The sequence below is a fragment of the Girardinichthys multiradiatus genome, chromosome 2 (genome assembly GCF_021462225.1).
Source record: "Girardinichthys multiradiatus isolate DD_20200921_A chromosome 2, DD_fGirMul_XY1, whole genome shotgun sequence".
In the NCBI taxonomy this organism is placed as follows: domain Eukaryota; kingdom Metazoa; phylum Chordata; class Actinopteri; order Cyprinodontiformes; family Goodeidae; genus Girardinichthys; species Girardinichthys multiradiatus.
The window spans coordinates 51,297,521-51,310,343 of NC_061795.1; the positions used below are offsets into that span (position 1 = coordinate 51,297,521).

General features: G+C 45.9%; 1 protein-coding gene across 1 annotated transcript in view; it reads right to left on the bottom strand.

The window, feature by feature from the left end:
- LOC124855962 (matrix metalloproteinase-15-like) overlaps positions 1-12,823 on the bottom strand; it is a 37,073-nt gene that overhangs the window by 12,549 nt on the left and 11,701 nt on the right. Inside the window, exons 6-7 of the mRNA XM_047346127.1 lie at positions 227-627; positions 13-151 (exon numbers count right to left, since the gene is read on the bottom strand). Coding sequence (XP_047202083.1) covers positions 13-151; positions 227-627 — 540 coding nt within the window. The remainder of the gene's footprint in view (positions 1-12; positions 152-226; positions 628-12,823) is intronic.

Sequence of the window (12,823 nt, forward strand, 5' to 3'; positions counted from 1 at the left end):
TAAAGGTTCTACCTTTAAAGAAGACAAATTTGCCATCGTGTCGTTCATAGGCTGCATCAATGTCATTAGGGAGACCATTCCAGAAGATGGATATCGGCATGGGGTAGTTATCCAGGACCCGGTTCCTCCGAACCCGCCAGAACCAGCGTCCCTACAGATTCAACCAAAGGAATGTTAATTGTTTGATTTCTGTGTAGCTTTTTTAGATTTTTAAATTACTGCTCACCTTGAAAACAAACATCTCCCCCCTCAGCATGGTCACCGTATCGAAGTCCCCATCACAGATGCTGGGGGGCTCATTGTCCGGCACCTTAGGAGGTCTGGGCGGAGGTGGGAAATCCCTTCTAACTAGTGGGGTGACAGGTTCCGGCTCGGGTCCTGGTTCAGTCCCGGACTTGGTGGGGGTAGATGTGGGCAGGGCACGAGGGAATGTGGGGCTTGGATTCGGCTGGGGTAGGGGATCCAGGTTGCCTTCGGTTGGGTCAGAGGATTCAGGAAGGGAGTGGGTGGGCAACAAGGACATGGGGTCATCTTCAGGAACTGGGGGGAAGGTGGGGGAGTTGTTATTAGGTTCATCATCAGGAGTGGGAGGAGAAGTGGGTGGAGCATCGGTGGCTAGAGGAGAACCTGTGAGAGAAATAACGAGAGTTTAGGGAACATGAAGACTGAAGATCTGGTTTAGGAAGAGTCCAGAAGTATCTTCCATACCAAAGTCATCCTACATTGCTTTAGGAGCCAGATTTCCTTTTTTTCTGTGAAGGTGGTCTGGAGGAACATCTCTGAACCCATTAAACATTCAGTTTCTTTGTCGTTCCTCCATGGACGTGTTTTGCATGGTCTCTTGGTGCATGGGTGGGTTCACTCTGGGTACTCCAGCTTCAACCCACAGAGCAAAACATGTTTGGTTATTTGGCCATGTTAACTTTCCCTTAGGTCTGAGTGCGTGTCGCTCTGATGGACTGGAGACCCATACAGGGTGTACCCTGACCCCTGACTTCCTACAAGGATTAAGCAGTTATAGACAAAGGATGGACAGGTGTTCATCATCTCCCTACACTCTGAGCTATGAATCATTCAGGAAGACAAGGCTTTTAAGCCTAATAAATGACACACGACATGCAACTTGGGAAAAATAAATTTTTAAATTTTATCTGAAGGCCCTTTGTTACTAGCAATCTACCAGAAACACAGTATTTGTTCTCACTGCTTTATCTGATAAAAACAGTTTGACAGACAGGAAACAGATGATTCACAGATGTTTCCAGAAGAGCTTATTACTGAAAACAAGACATACAGGCTGGGAAAATTAAAAAAGTTAGAAAGTTCTTGCATAATTACACAAAATCTCAAAGGTTTGGTTTAAAAAAACTAAACCAAACATTTGTCAGTACAAACTTCCATCCTGAATTTTGTATTTCTTGGTCTTTAATGAAAGTAAAAATATATATTCTGAAAGGGGAAACCTCAGATTCAGAAGGACTCACTTTGGCTCATTTTTGCAAGTTCAGTCTAAACTTAAACTAAGTTAAATTTTAAACTGCAGTGTTTTAGAACATATGCTGATATAAGAACATTCTTAGCAGAAAATGTCATATTGCGTGAGATTTTTACTGGACCAATGTGCAGACAAGAGCGTTGCTGGGACATGGTGAGTAGAATCTTCCTTTTAATTAAATAAGGCAAACCGACAGCAAGCGGGCTTGGAACAAAAGCACAGAGCAAGTAGACATTACGGTAGTGAATAGGAGGAACCAGTGGGGAACAATTCAATTCAATTTAATTCAAATTCAAAAATACTTTATTAATCCCAAAGGGAAATTAAATGTTGTTATAGCTCATATTATGAAGGTTTCCTCAAAGAGCCGTTGTAGATGCTGATGGCTGTGGGCAGGAAGGATCTCCTGTAGCGCTCCGTCTTACAGCAGATCTGAAGAAGCCTCTGACTGAAGACACTCTGTTGTTGTAGGACAGTCTCATGAAGAGGATGCTCAGGGTTCTCCATAATGTTCTTCATTTTATGAAGAATCCTTCTTTCCACAATGATCTCCAGATGTTCCAGAGGAGTCCCCAGAACAGAACCAGCCTTCTTTATCAGCTTGTTGAGATTTTTTAAGTCCCTGGTTCTGATGCTGCTTCCCCAGCAGATGATGGTAGAAGAGATCAGACTCTCCACAACAGACTTATAGAAGATATGCAGCATCTTGCTGCAAACACTAAAGGTCCTAAGCTTCTTCAAGAAGTGCAGTGTGCTCTGTCCCTTCTTGTAGATGGCTTCACAGTTGCATCTCCACTCTAGTCTGTTGTCCAGGTGAACACCGGGGTATTTATACTCCTCCACCACCTCCACTTCTTCTCCCATGATGGAAATAGTGTCTGACCTATTCATGATTCTCCTAAAATCTACCATCATCTTCTTAGTTTTATTCACTTTCAATATGAGATGATTGTTTCCACACCATGCCACAAAGTGGTCCACCACCTTCCTGTACTCATCGTACTCATTGACATTTACGTAAAACAAATCCAATGTTTTGTTTTCTCTGGTAGAGCAGCAGACAAACTATTGAAACATTGGAAGTGTAGCAGAGAGTGAAGCATGGTTAAAATCACCAGATATTGCCACAAACGTATTGGAGTGTTGTGTCTGTAGCTTAGCAACAACTGAGCTGATGACATCACATGCAGTGTCGGCAACAGCTAAAGGTGGAACATAAATTATTGCCAAAATAACACTGGTAAACTCTGGGTATATAATACGGATGAAAACTTAACTGCTAACAGTTCAATATCTGGACTGCAGAGACGACACTTCACAGTAACATATCCAAGATAACATCATCTGTTGTTCACAAGTACTGCTAGTCCACCTCCTTTGCTTTTGCTGCTCCTCTTTAAATCTTTGTCTGCTCGAATGGTCAGAAAGCCTGGCAGAGATATGCTGGAGTCTGGGATATGATCCTGCAGCCAGGTCTCGGTAAAACACATAATACTGCATTCCCGATACTCTGGCTGGGTCCTTTGTAGGGCTTGGAGTTCATCCAACTTGTTTCCCAACGATCTCACATTGCTCATTAGAACCCATGGTTGGAACTTCCTCCTTCTCTCTCTTCTCTTTGCTCCTGCTCTGCATCCACGGCGCCTCCTTTTCAATTCATCAGGGATTTGGGGTTGTAGTTGAAATATTATTTGAGCTTTTGAGATATTAATCAGCTGTTCCAAATTGTAAAAAAACAACCCCATTGCCATGGTGACGCATCATAACAATTGTCCAAAAGTAAAAGGGCAAAAATCAGCATGAATCCTTCCTGCTGTACAGCATCCGATACCGGAGAGGATAATCATCCAGAAAAATCAATTTTATCCATGACAAGAAGATTTTGAGTCCTTAAAGAGAATTAATTAGAATGAAAAGTAACAGAGCTACTCCAACCTGCTGCCACCTTGTGCAGCACAATTCTAGAATTCAAATGGCAAAAAAAATGCAAACAGTCTGAGAGTATAAATGCAGAGGAAGTGGAGAATGGATCAATGAACCAAGAAAGCTAATCAGAAGGTAATGAGAAGCAGCTGGTGGAAGGGAGACTGAAGGCAACTGAGGGACAGTGACTAATTAACACAAATGAGCAGGGAGGTAACAGAAAACATCTAAGATTACAAATATACAATTAGACTACCGAAATAACATGAAGAAAACAGATCTATACAAACTAAAACATCTAACATACCAGAATGAATCTCATAAACCTGAATTAACTGAAATAAAGCAAATTAAGACAATGGCAGTGCAAAGTAACGGTACTCAAAACTCAAAGCACCAAACACAGGCAGATTATGACAGAAAGGGACTGATCCAAACTGATATACACATTTATTAACCTTAGTGAGACTAAAACAGCAGCAAAGTCTTCACTACATTATTTGTCGGGGAATGAGTTGTCAGCAGAAATAGTTCCTTTCTTCATCAGTCAGAGAGTGAGTGGCAGGGTGCATTCTGACTTGGAGCCAGTCCATTACAGAGACCTGCAACCAGTAACACCCATGTCTAAAAGCAGTTAAGAGGCCTGTCAATCTAACCTGCATGTATGTGGACTGTGGGAGGAAGCTGGAGTACCCTGAGAAAACTTAGACATGCACACGCTGAAAGACCATTTCAGTTTTTTCCCTATTGTTTACACTTCTATTCTCATCCTCCTCTTGTCCACATTTTGCTTTTTAAACACACACTGCACAAATGGTTGACATTGCCTGGTACAGAGACATGGCACCAAATCTGCAAAAAACAGCAAAAGTCCAAAGACGAACTTAGAAAGGACTTCATAAACTCTTGTGAAAAAATGATTGATCACCAGCACAGAAAAGCCTGGTTGATTAGGAGGAAATAAATAGGGCTGGTTTTAAACTTCTGTGCAGTATTAAACTCAAAGCACAGGTCAGTGTCAGAAGGACGTCTTCACCACCTCAACCTTTCACTGGGACCTTTAAAACAAAACCTTGGAGGATTATTTTGTCAGTCACATTCTGCCTGTGGATCCGTCTTCCACCAGATCCACAGACATAATCTCAACAGGACCCGAACAGGCTCGGTGGAAGTAAAGACATGAATGGCTGCAGAGCAACAGGCATCTCCATGAATCTACAGGTCCTTCTCAAAATATTAGCATATTGTGATAAAGTTCATTATTTTCCATAATGTCATGATGAAAATTTAACATTCATATATTTTAGATTCATTGCACACTAACTGAAATATTTCAGGTCTTTTATTGTCTTAATACGGTTGATGTTGGCATACAGCTCATGAAAACCCCAAATTCCTGAACTTTATCACAATATGCTAATATTTTGAGAAGGACCTGTATTGAAGCTGAGTGAACTGATCGTGTCTGTGCTGCTCTGCTGGTTACTAAGAAAAGAAAACACACAGAGACAGGCTGTCATATAATCGCTGTGAGGACAGCTGATGGCGTCACATTCAACTGAAGGAGACTTTCAGCTCCTGCACCATGTGAACATTTATTTATGAGCCCTAAATTAACTACATGGTCATTAATGATGGTTTGTTAAGACCACAATTCTGTTAATGTGTTGATTTGGCCACTGAATCAGGTCATTTAAGCAACATACATGCTTAGACCAGAGACACATTAATGTCACCATGATGGTGAACTTATACAGATCTCTGTGAAACATTTCACACCCTTTAGACTTTTGCACATTTGGTCCTGTTCCAGTGCATTTCACTGGGATTCTTGTGTCAAACCAACACAAAATAAAGCAGAACTGGTAAAACTGTGCAGGGTATTAAAATGTTTCCACAAATACAATTTACAAACTGTTCTGCATCTGATACCCCTAAATAAAATCCAGAGCAGCCAACAGCCTTCAGAAGTCACCTACATGTAGATGTTCTGTTTCTGGCTTCAAAGGTTCTTTAGAGAACATTAGAGAACAACCAGAATCATGAAGACCAAGGAACACAGCAGACAGGTCAAAGAGAACGTTCTGGAAAGGTTTAAAGCAGGGTTAGGTTCTAGAGCTATTTCCCAAGCTTTGAACATCTCACAGAGCTCTGTTCAATCCATCATCTAAACATGGAGAGAGAATGGACCAACTGCAGACCTACCAAGACATCGTTAGCAGGAACAGGGAAGCTGGTCAGAGAAAACCTGCCTATCTTCAACTGAATCAAAACAAAACTGAAGTAATAATCTTTGGACCAAAGGAAGAGCGTTTAAAAGTTAGCACACAGCTTCAGTTAATACAGCTAGAAACCACCAGTCAGGCTGGAAACCTGGGTGTAGTGATGGACTCAGACCTGAACCTTCAGAGGAACATAAAGACAGTAACAAGATCGGCCTTCTATCACCTAAAGAACATCTCCAGGATTAAAGGACTAATGTTTCAGCAGGACCTTGAAAAACTAATTCATGCGTTCATCTTTAGTAGAATTGATTACTGCAACAGTGTCTTCACAGGTCTGCCTAAAAAGTGGATCAGACAGCTGCAGTTGATCCAGAACGCTGCTGCCCGCGTCCTCACTAGAACTAAGAAAGTGGAGAACATCGGCCTGGTTCTAAAGTCCTTACACTGGCTCCCTGTAGCTCAGAGAATAGACTTTAAAATACTTCTGATAGTCTATAAATCACTGAATGGCTTAGCATCAAAATACATTACAGACTTGTTGTCAGTGGATCAACCAGCCAGACCTCTCAGGTCTTCTGGCTCAAATCTATTCTGCAGAACCAGAACCAGAACCAAACATGGAGAAGCAGCTTTTAGTTCATATGCTCCACTAATCTGGAATAAACTGCCAGAAAACTGGAAAAGCACCGAAACCCTAAGTTGCTTTAAATCAAGATTAAAAACTTATTTGTTTAGAGTGGCCTTTGTTGGGCCATCTAAACATTATTAGTCATGTTTTCAGTCCAACTTTCCTTTCATTTTATTATCATTTTATCATTAATTTAAAATGTATTCTCTTTTTTATTATCTTATCATTTTAATTATTTTTATTCTTTCAAGACACCCTCATAAGGACCATTATATTGAGGCACGTGACGTCGCCCGGTACGGCGGAGATGGGGTCCCAACCTGGAGCCAGGCCTGGGGTCGGGACTCGTCAGAGAAAGCCTGGTGGCTGGGTTATTTCCTCAAGGGACCCTGCTGGGCAGAGCCCGAACGAGAGATGCGTAGCCATCCCCCAGTGGGCCCACCACCTGCAGGGCGAACCGTGAGGGACCGTGCAAAGAGGATTGGGCGGCGGAAGAAGATGGAGACCTCGGCGGCCCAATTCTTGGATGCTTAGGCTGGCTCTAGGGACGTGGAATATTACCTTGCTGGGGGGGAAGGAGTCTGAGCTTGTGTGGGAGGTCGAGAGATATCGACTAGAAATAGTCGGGCTCGCCTCCACGCACAGAGAGGGGCTGGACTCTCTTCTACTCTGGAGTGGCCCACGGGGAGAGGCGGCGGGCTGGTGTGGGTTTGCTTTTTGTCCCCCAGCTCAGCCGTCTAGTGTTGTGGTTTACCCCAGTGGATGAGAGGGTCGCATCCCTGCGCCTTCGGGTTGGGGATAGGTCACTGACTGTCGTTTTGGCCTACGGTCCAAGCGGTAGTGCAGAGTACCCGGCCTTCTTGGGGTCCCTGTCGGGGGGGCTGGATAGTGCCCCTCCCGGGGACTCCATTATTCTGCTGGGGGACTTCAACGCCCATGTGGAAAATGACAGTGACACCTGGAGAGGCGTGATCGGGAGGAATGGCCTCCCCGATTTGAATCCGAGCGATGTTTCATTATTGGACTTCTGTGCTAGTCATGGATTGTCCATAATGAACACCATGTTCAAACATAACGGTGTCCATCAGTGCACTTGGCACCAGGATACCCTAGGCAGGAGGTTGATGATCGACTTTGCTGTCGTATCATCAGACCTTCGGCCGCATGTTTTGGACACTCGGGTGAAGAGAGGGGCTCAGCTGTCCACTGATCACCACCTGGTGGTGAGTTGTATCCGCTGAAGGAGGAGAAATCCGGACCGACTTGGCAGGCCCAAGCGCGTAGTGAGGGACTGCTGGGAACGTCAGGCAGAGACCTCGGCCAGGGACGTATTCAACTCCCTCCTCCGGGAGAGCTTTACCAGATTCCGGGGGATGTTGGAGACATAGAGTCCAAGTGGACCATGTTCTCCACATGTATTGTCAATGCTGCTGCCCGTAGCTGCGGCCGTAAGGTCTGTGGTGCCTGTCATGACTGTAGTCCCCGAACCCTGTGGTGGACACCGGCAGTAAGGGACGCTGTCAAGCTGAAGGAGTCCTAACGGCTGTGGCTGGCTTGTGGGACTCCTGAGGCGGCTGACGGGTACCGTGAGGCCAAACGTGCCACGGCCTGGCGGTGGCAGAGGCAAAAACTCGGGCCTGGGAGGAGTTCGGTGAGGCCATGGAGAAGGACGACGGGTTGGCCTCGAAGCGATTCTGGCAAACCGTCCTGCGCCTCAGGAGGGGGAAGCAGTGCTTCGCCAACACTGTTTACAGTGGGCGTGGAGGCTACTGACCTCGACTGGGGACATTATCGGGCGGTGGAAGGAGTACTTCGAGGATCTCCTCAAGCCATGAAGGATTTACTCAGACCTGCTAAAAGGCTGTTACAGTAGTCTAAACAAGAAGAAATAAACGCATGGACAATCATTTCTAGTTCCTTTTGTGATAAAATAGATTGCGTGGCGGTCGGGGACAGTGCCTCTGGACTGGCAGACTGGGGTGGTGGTCCCCCTTCATAAGAAGGGTGACCGGAGGGTGTGTTCCAACTACAGGGGGATCACACTTCTCAGCCTCCCTGGTAAGGCCTACGCCAGGGTATTGGAGAGGAGAGTCCGGCCGATAGTCAAACCTCGGCTTCAGGAGGAGCAGTGTGGTTTCCGTCCCGGCCGTGGAACACTGGACCAGCTCTATACCCTCTACAGGGTACTCAAGGGTTCATGGGAGTTTGCCCAACTGGTCCATATGTGTTTTGTGGACCTGGAGAAAGCATTCGGCTGTGTCCCTCGTGATGCCCTGTGGGGGGTGCTCCAGGAGTATGGAATCGGGGGCCCTTTATTAGGGGCCATCCGGTCTCTGTACAAGCGGAGCAGGAGTTTGGTCCGCATTGCCGGCACTAAGTCGGACCTGTTCCTGGTGCATGTTGGACTCCGGCAGGGCTGCCCTTTGTCACCGGTCCTGTTCATAACTTTTATGGACAGGATATCTAGACGCAGCCAAGAGCCGGAGGGGGTCTGGTTTGGGGACCAGTGGATTTTGTCTCTTCTTTTTGCAGATGACGTGGTCCTGCTGGCCCCCTCTAGCCAAGACCTGGCCGGGATGAAGATCAGCCCCTCCAAGTCCGAGGACGTGGTTCTCGACCGGAAAAGGGTGGCTTGTCCTCTTCAGGTTGGAGGGGAGTTCCTGCCTCAAGTGGAGGAGCGGGAGATTGACAGACGGATCGGTGCGGCTGCCACAGTAATGGGGGCACTGTGCCGGTCCGTTGTAGTGAAGAGAGAGCTGAGCCGAAAAGCAAAGCTCTCAATTTACCAGTCGGTCTACGTTCCTACCCTCACCTATGATCATGAACTTTGGGTCATGACAGAAAGAACGAGATCCCGGATACAAGCGGCTGAAATGAGCTTCCTCCGTAGGGTGGCCGGGCACTCCCTTAGAGATAGGGTGAGGAGCTCGGCCATCCGGGAGGAGCTCGGAGTAGAGCCGCTGCTCCTCCACAACGAGAGGAGTCAGTTGAGGTGGCTCGGGCATCTATAACGGACGCCTCCTGGACGCCTTCCTCGGGAGGAGTTCCAGGCACGTCCCAGCGGGAGGAGGCCCAGGGGATGCTGGAGGGACTATGTCTCTCGGCTGGCCTGGAAACGCCTTGGGCTCCCCCCGGAGGAACTGGAGGAGGTGTCTGGAGAGAGGGACGTCTGGGTGTCTTTGCTGAGTCTGCTGCCCCCGCAACCCGGTCCCGGATAAGCGGAAGACGACGAGTATGAGTGCGAGTATTCTCTTAATTATTTGTGCTCATTTTTAATTACCTTTATTCCACTGTAAAGTACTTTTCCTATTATGTCTCTTTTCCTTTTTTTCCATGTACAGCACTTTGAATTGTCTTGCTACTGAACTGTGCTATATAAATAAACTTGCCTTGCCTTGCGGGTGCAGAAGAGTAGAGTCTAGGGTGGAGGTCCACTTTCCAGCAGAACAATGACCCTAAACAAACAGTCAGAGCTACAATAAAGGTGTTTAGATCAAAGTATACACATGGGTTAGAATGGCTTAGTCAAAGTCCAGACCTAAGACCAACTGAGAATCTCTGGCAAGAATTAAAAACTGGTCTTCATTGAGGTTCTCCATCCAGTCTGACCGAGTTTGAGCTGTTTTACAAAGAAGAATGGGCAGAAATGTAAGCCTCCATTTAAAGCTGGTCTACCCAAAAAACCTGCTGCTGGACCTGCAGCTCAGGGGGGGTTCTACAAAGTACTGATTTAGGGAGGCTGAATACAAATGCACACCACACTTTTCAGATTTTATTAGTAAAAAAATAGAAACTGTAAAACATTTTTATTTTTGTTGGTCTATCAAATAAAATCTTCCTTAAAACGCTCTGGCTGGAACGTTGCTGAATGTGGATCACAGGATATGAATAGTGTTACAAGGAACTGAAGCTTATTGTAAACATGTGTGTTATGATCACACACGTGATTTATGCACACCATATGCAGTTGACCTCTTTTTGCAGTTGCAATTTTTTGTGAATACAATTTCTAATAAGTCTGCGCAGCAACTAAAATAAGGACAAACAACCAACAGATGCCCAGCAGGCGAATGGAGTCAAGGCTCCCGTTTGTCTCCACAAAAGGAAGTATGTGCCTCAAAATGCAGTTGGCTGCTCATTCTGTAACTCCAGTGTTTTGTGCTGTAAAGGTTGTTGACAGTAGACTTTAAAAGGTCACCGTCTGCAAAAATCAGGAGAAAAATAGTCTGATGACAGAACAGAAGGAAGAGGTTCCTCCGCAATGTTGGCTTCAAATTCTCCCTGAATCTATCGCCATATTTACTATATATTTCAAATCAGTCCCATTAAATATTAGAGAATCTTTCCGCGGGCTCTCCAGGATAAATCTAAGGACAAAGTGACGTTAGAGAGAACCTCCACTGTGAAGCTGTGAAGGAATAACCAAAAACCAAATTAAAGCATTTCCATGTAACAGATGAAAAGCAGCTGCATCAGGTTCAGTTTAGACTCACATCCTTTGTCTTGTTCAGTTCGTAAAGGAGCCCACTGCATACTTTTAGGGAAACTTTTTCTCATTGTTTTCACATGACTGAAACAGCTGGATGTTTTTAACATCTACTTTTTCTTTACTGTGTGGAAGCAGAAATAGTTTGGGTAAAAGCCAACGATAGCTTGGGACACAACAACAAAGGACTTGTCACGGTTCTCTAGTGTTTCTGGTTTTCATTTGCGTCCATTTTTTGATTATTTGATTGTTTTCTCTTGGTTCATGTTGTATTGCATTTATTTCTTTAGTTGTGTTCTTGGTACTGTTTGAGTTATTTCTGTTAGATCTAGTTTCATGTTCATATTGTGTTTTCATGCCTGCTCCCCAGTCCAATTAGCTTCATTCAGTCCACCTGCGTTTTGCCAATCAGTTGTTGTACTATTTATGCTCCTCAGTTCTGTTTGCTCCTCGCTGGTGAATACTGTTTTGCTCATACCATGCCCACCTTTGTCCGTGCCTACTTCTGCTATTCCATGTCTGGCTTGAAGTTTTCTCTTTTTCTGTAATAAAACTGTTTTACTCACCATGCTGCATCTGCCTGCCTGTCTGTATTGGGGGCCACTCCAAGAAATCTTCCTGACACGACAGTGTGAAATGAACTTCAAGCATATTTAAAAAGAAAATATGAATATTGCTCACAGCAGTGGAGATTGGACGCGGTACAGGCAGGCCAGGAACAGACTTACAAAGGAGATCATAGCAGCCAAGAGAAGCTACAGTGAGAAGCTGAAGAACATCCTTTCTTCTGGTGACACTTCAGCTGTATGGACCGGTCTGAGAAACCTGACTGCCTACAAGAGCCCCTCCACCCATCCTGAACAGAGTCGTCTCCTGGCCAACCATCTGAATGGCTTCTACTGCAGACATGACAAGAAGCCATTCACACCTCAAACCATCTCCTCCACATCCCATTCAGGAACAAGTTCTTCCCATAAAGCAACCAACCCCCTACCTTCAGATCCTCTACCTGCACTAAAGATCTCCGAGGAAGATGTAAACAGGCTCTTTCAGCGCATGAAAACAAAGAAAGCTGGAGGACCTGATAACATCTCCCCATCATGCCTGAAAGCCTGCGCAAATCAACTCACTCCGATCTTCACAAGGATCTTCAACAAATCACTGGAGAAATGTGAGGTCCCCTCCTGCCTCAAACGATCCACCATCATCCCGGTTCCCCAGAAACCCACCATCCTAGGATTAAATGACTACAGGCCTGTAGCCCTGACGTCTGCGGTCATGAAGTCCTTTGAGCAGCTGGTGTTGAAGCACCTGAAAGACATCACAGGCCCCCTGCTGGACCTCCTGCAGTTTGCTTACCGAGCAAACAGGTCGGCAGATGATGCTGTTAACTTAGGTCTACACTTCATCCTGCAACACCTCAACCATCCAGGGACGTACACCAGGATCCTGTTTGTAGACTTCAGCTCGGCCTTCAACACCATCATACCAGACATCCTCCACCAGAAGCTCACCCAGCTCAACGTCCCAGCCTCCACCTGTCAGTGGATCAACAGCTTCCTGATGGACCGACAGCAGCAGGTGAGACTGGGGAGCATCTTCTCCCGATCCAGATCAATAAGTACTGGTGCCCCCCAGGGGTGTGTTCTATCTCCACTCCTCTTCTCTCTGTACACAAATGACTGCACCTCATTGGACTCGTCCGTGAAACTCCTGAAGTTTGCAGACGACACCACTGTCATTGGACTGATCCAGGACGGTGATGAGTCTGCATACAGACAGCAGGTGGATCGGCTGGTACACTGGTGGAGTCAGAACTACCTTGAACTCAACCCGGTCAAGACTGTGGAAATGGTGGTGGACATTCGGAGAACACCACCCCCATACACCCCCCTCACCATCCTCAACAACACTGTATCGGCCGTGGACCACTTCAGGTTCTTAGGAACCACCATCTCTGAGGACCTGAGATGGTCTTCACACATAGACACTGTTTGAAAGAAGGCCCAGCAGAGACTGTACTTCCTGAGGAAACTCAAGAAGATCAACCTTCCACAGGAGCTGCT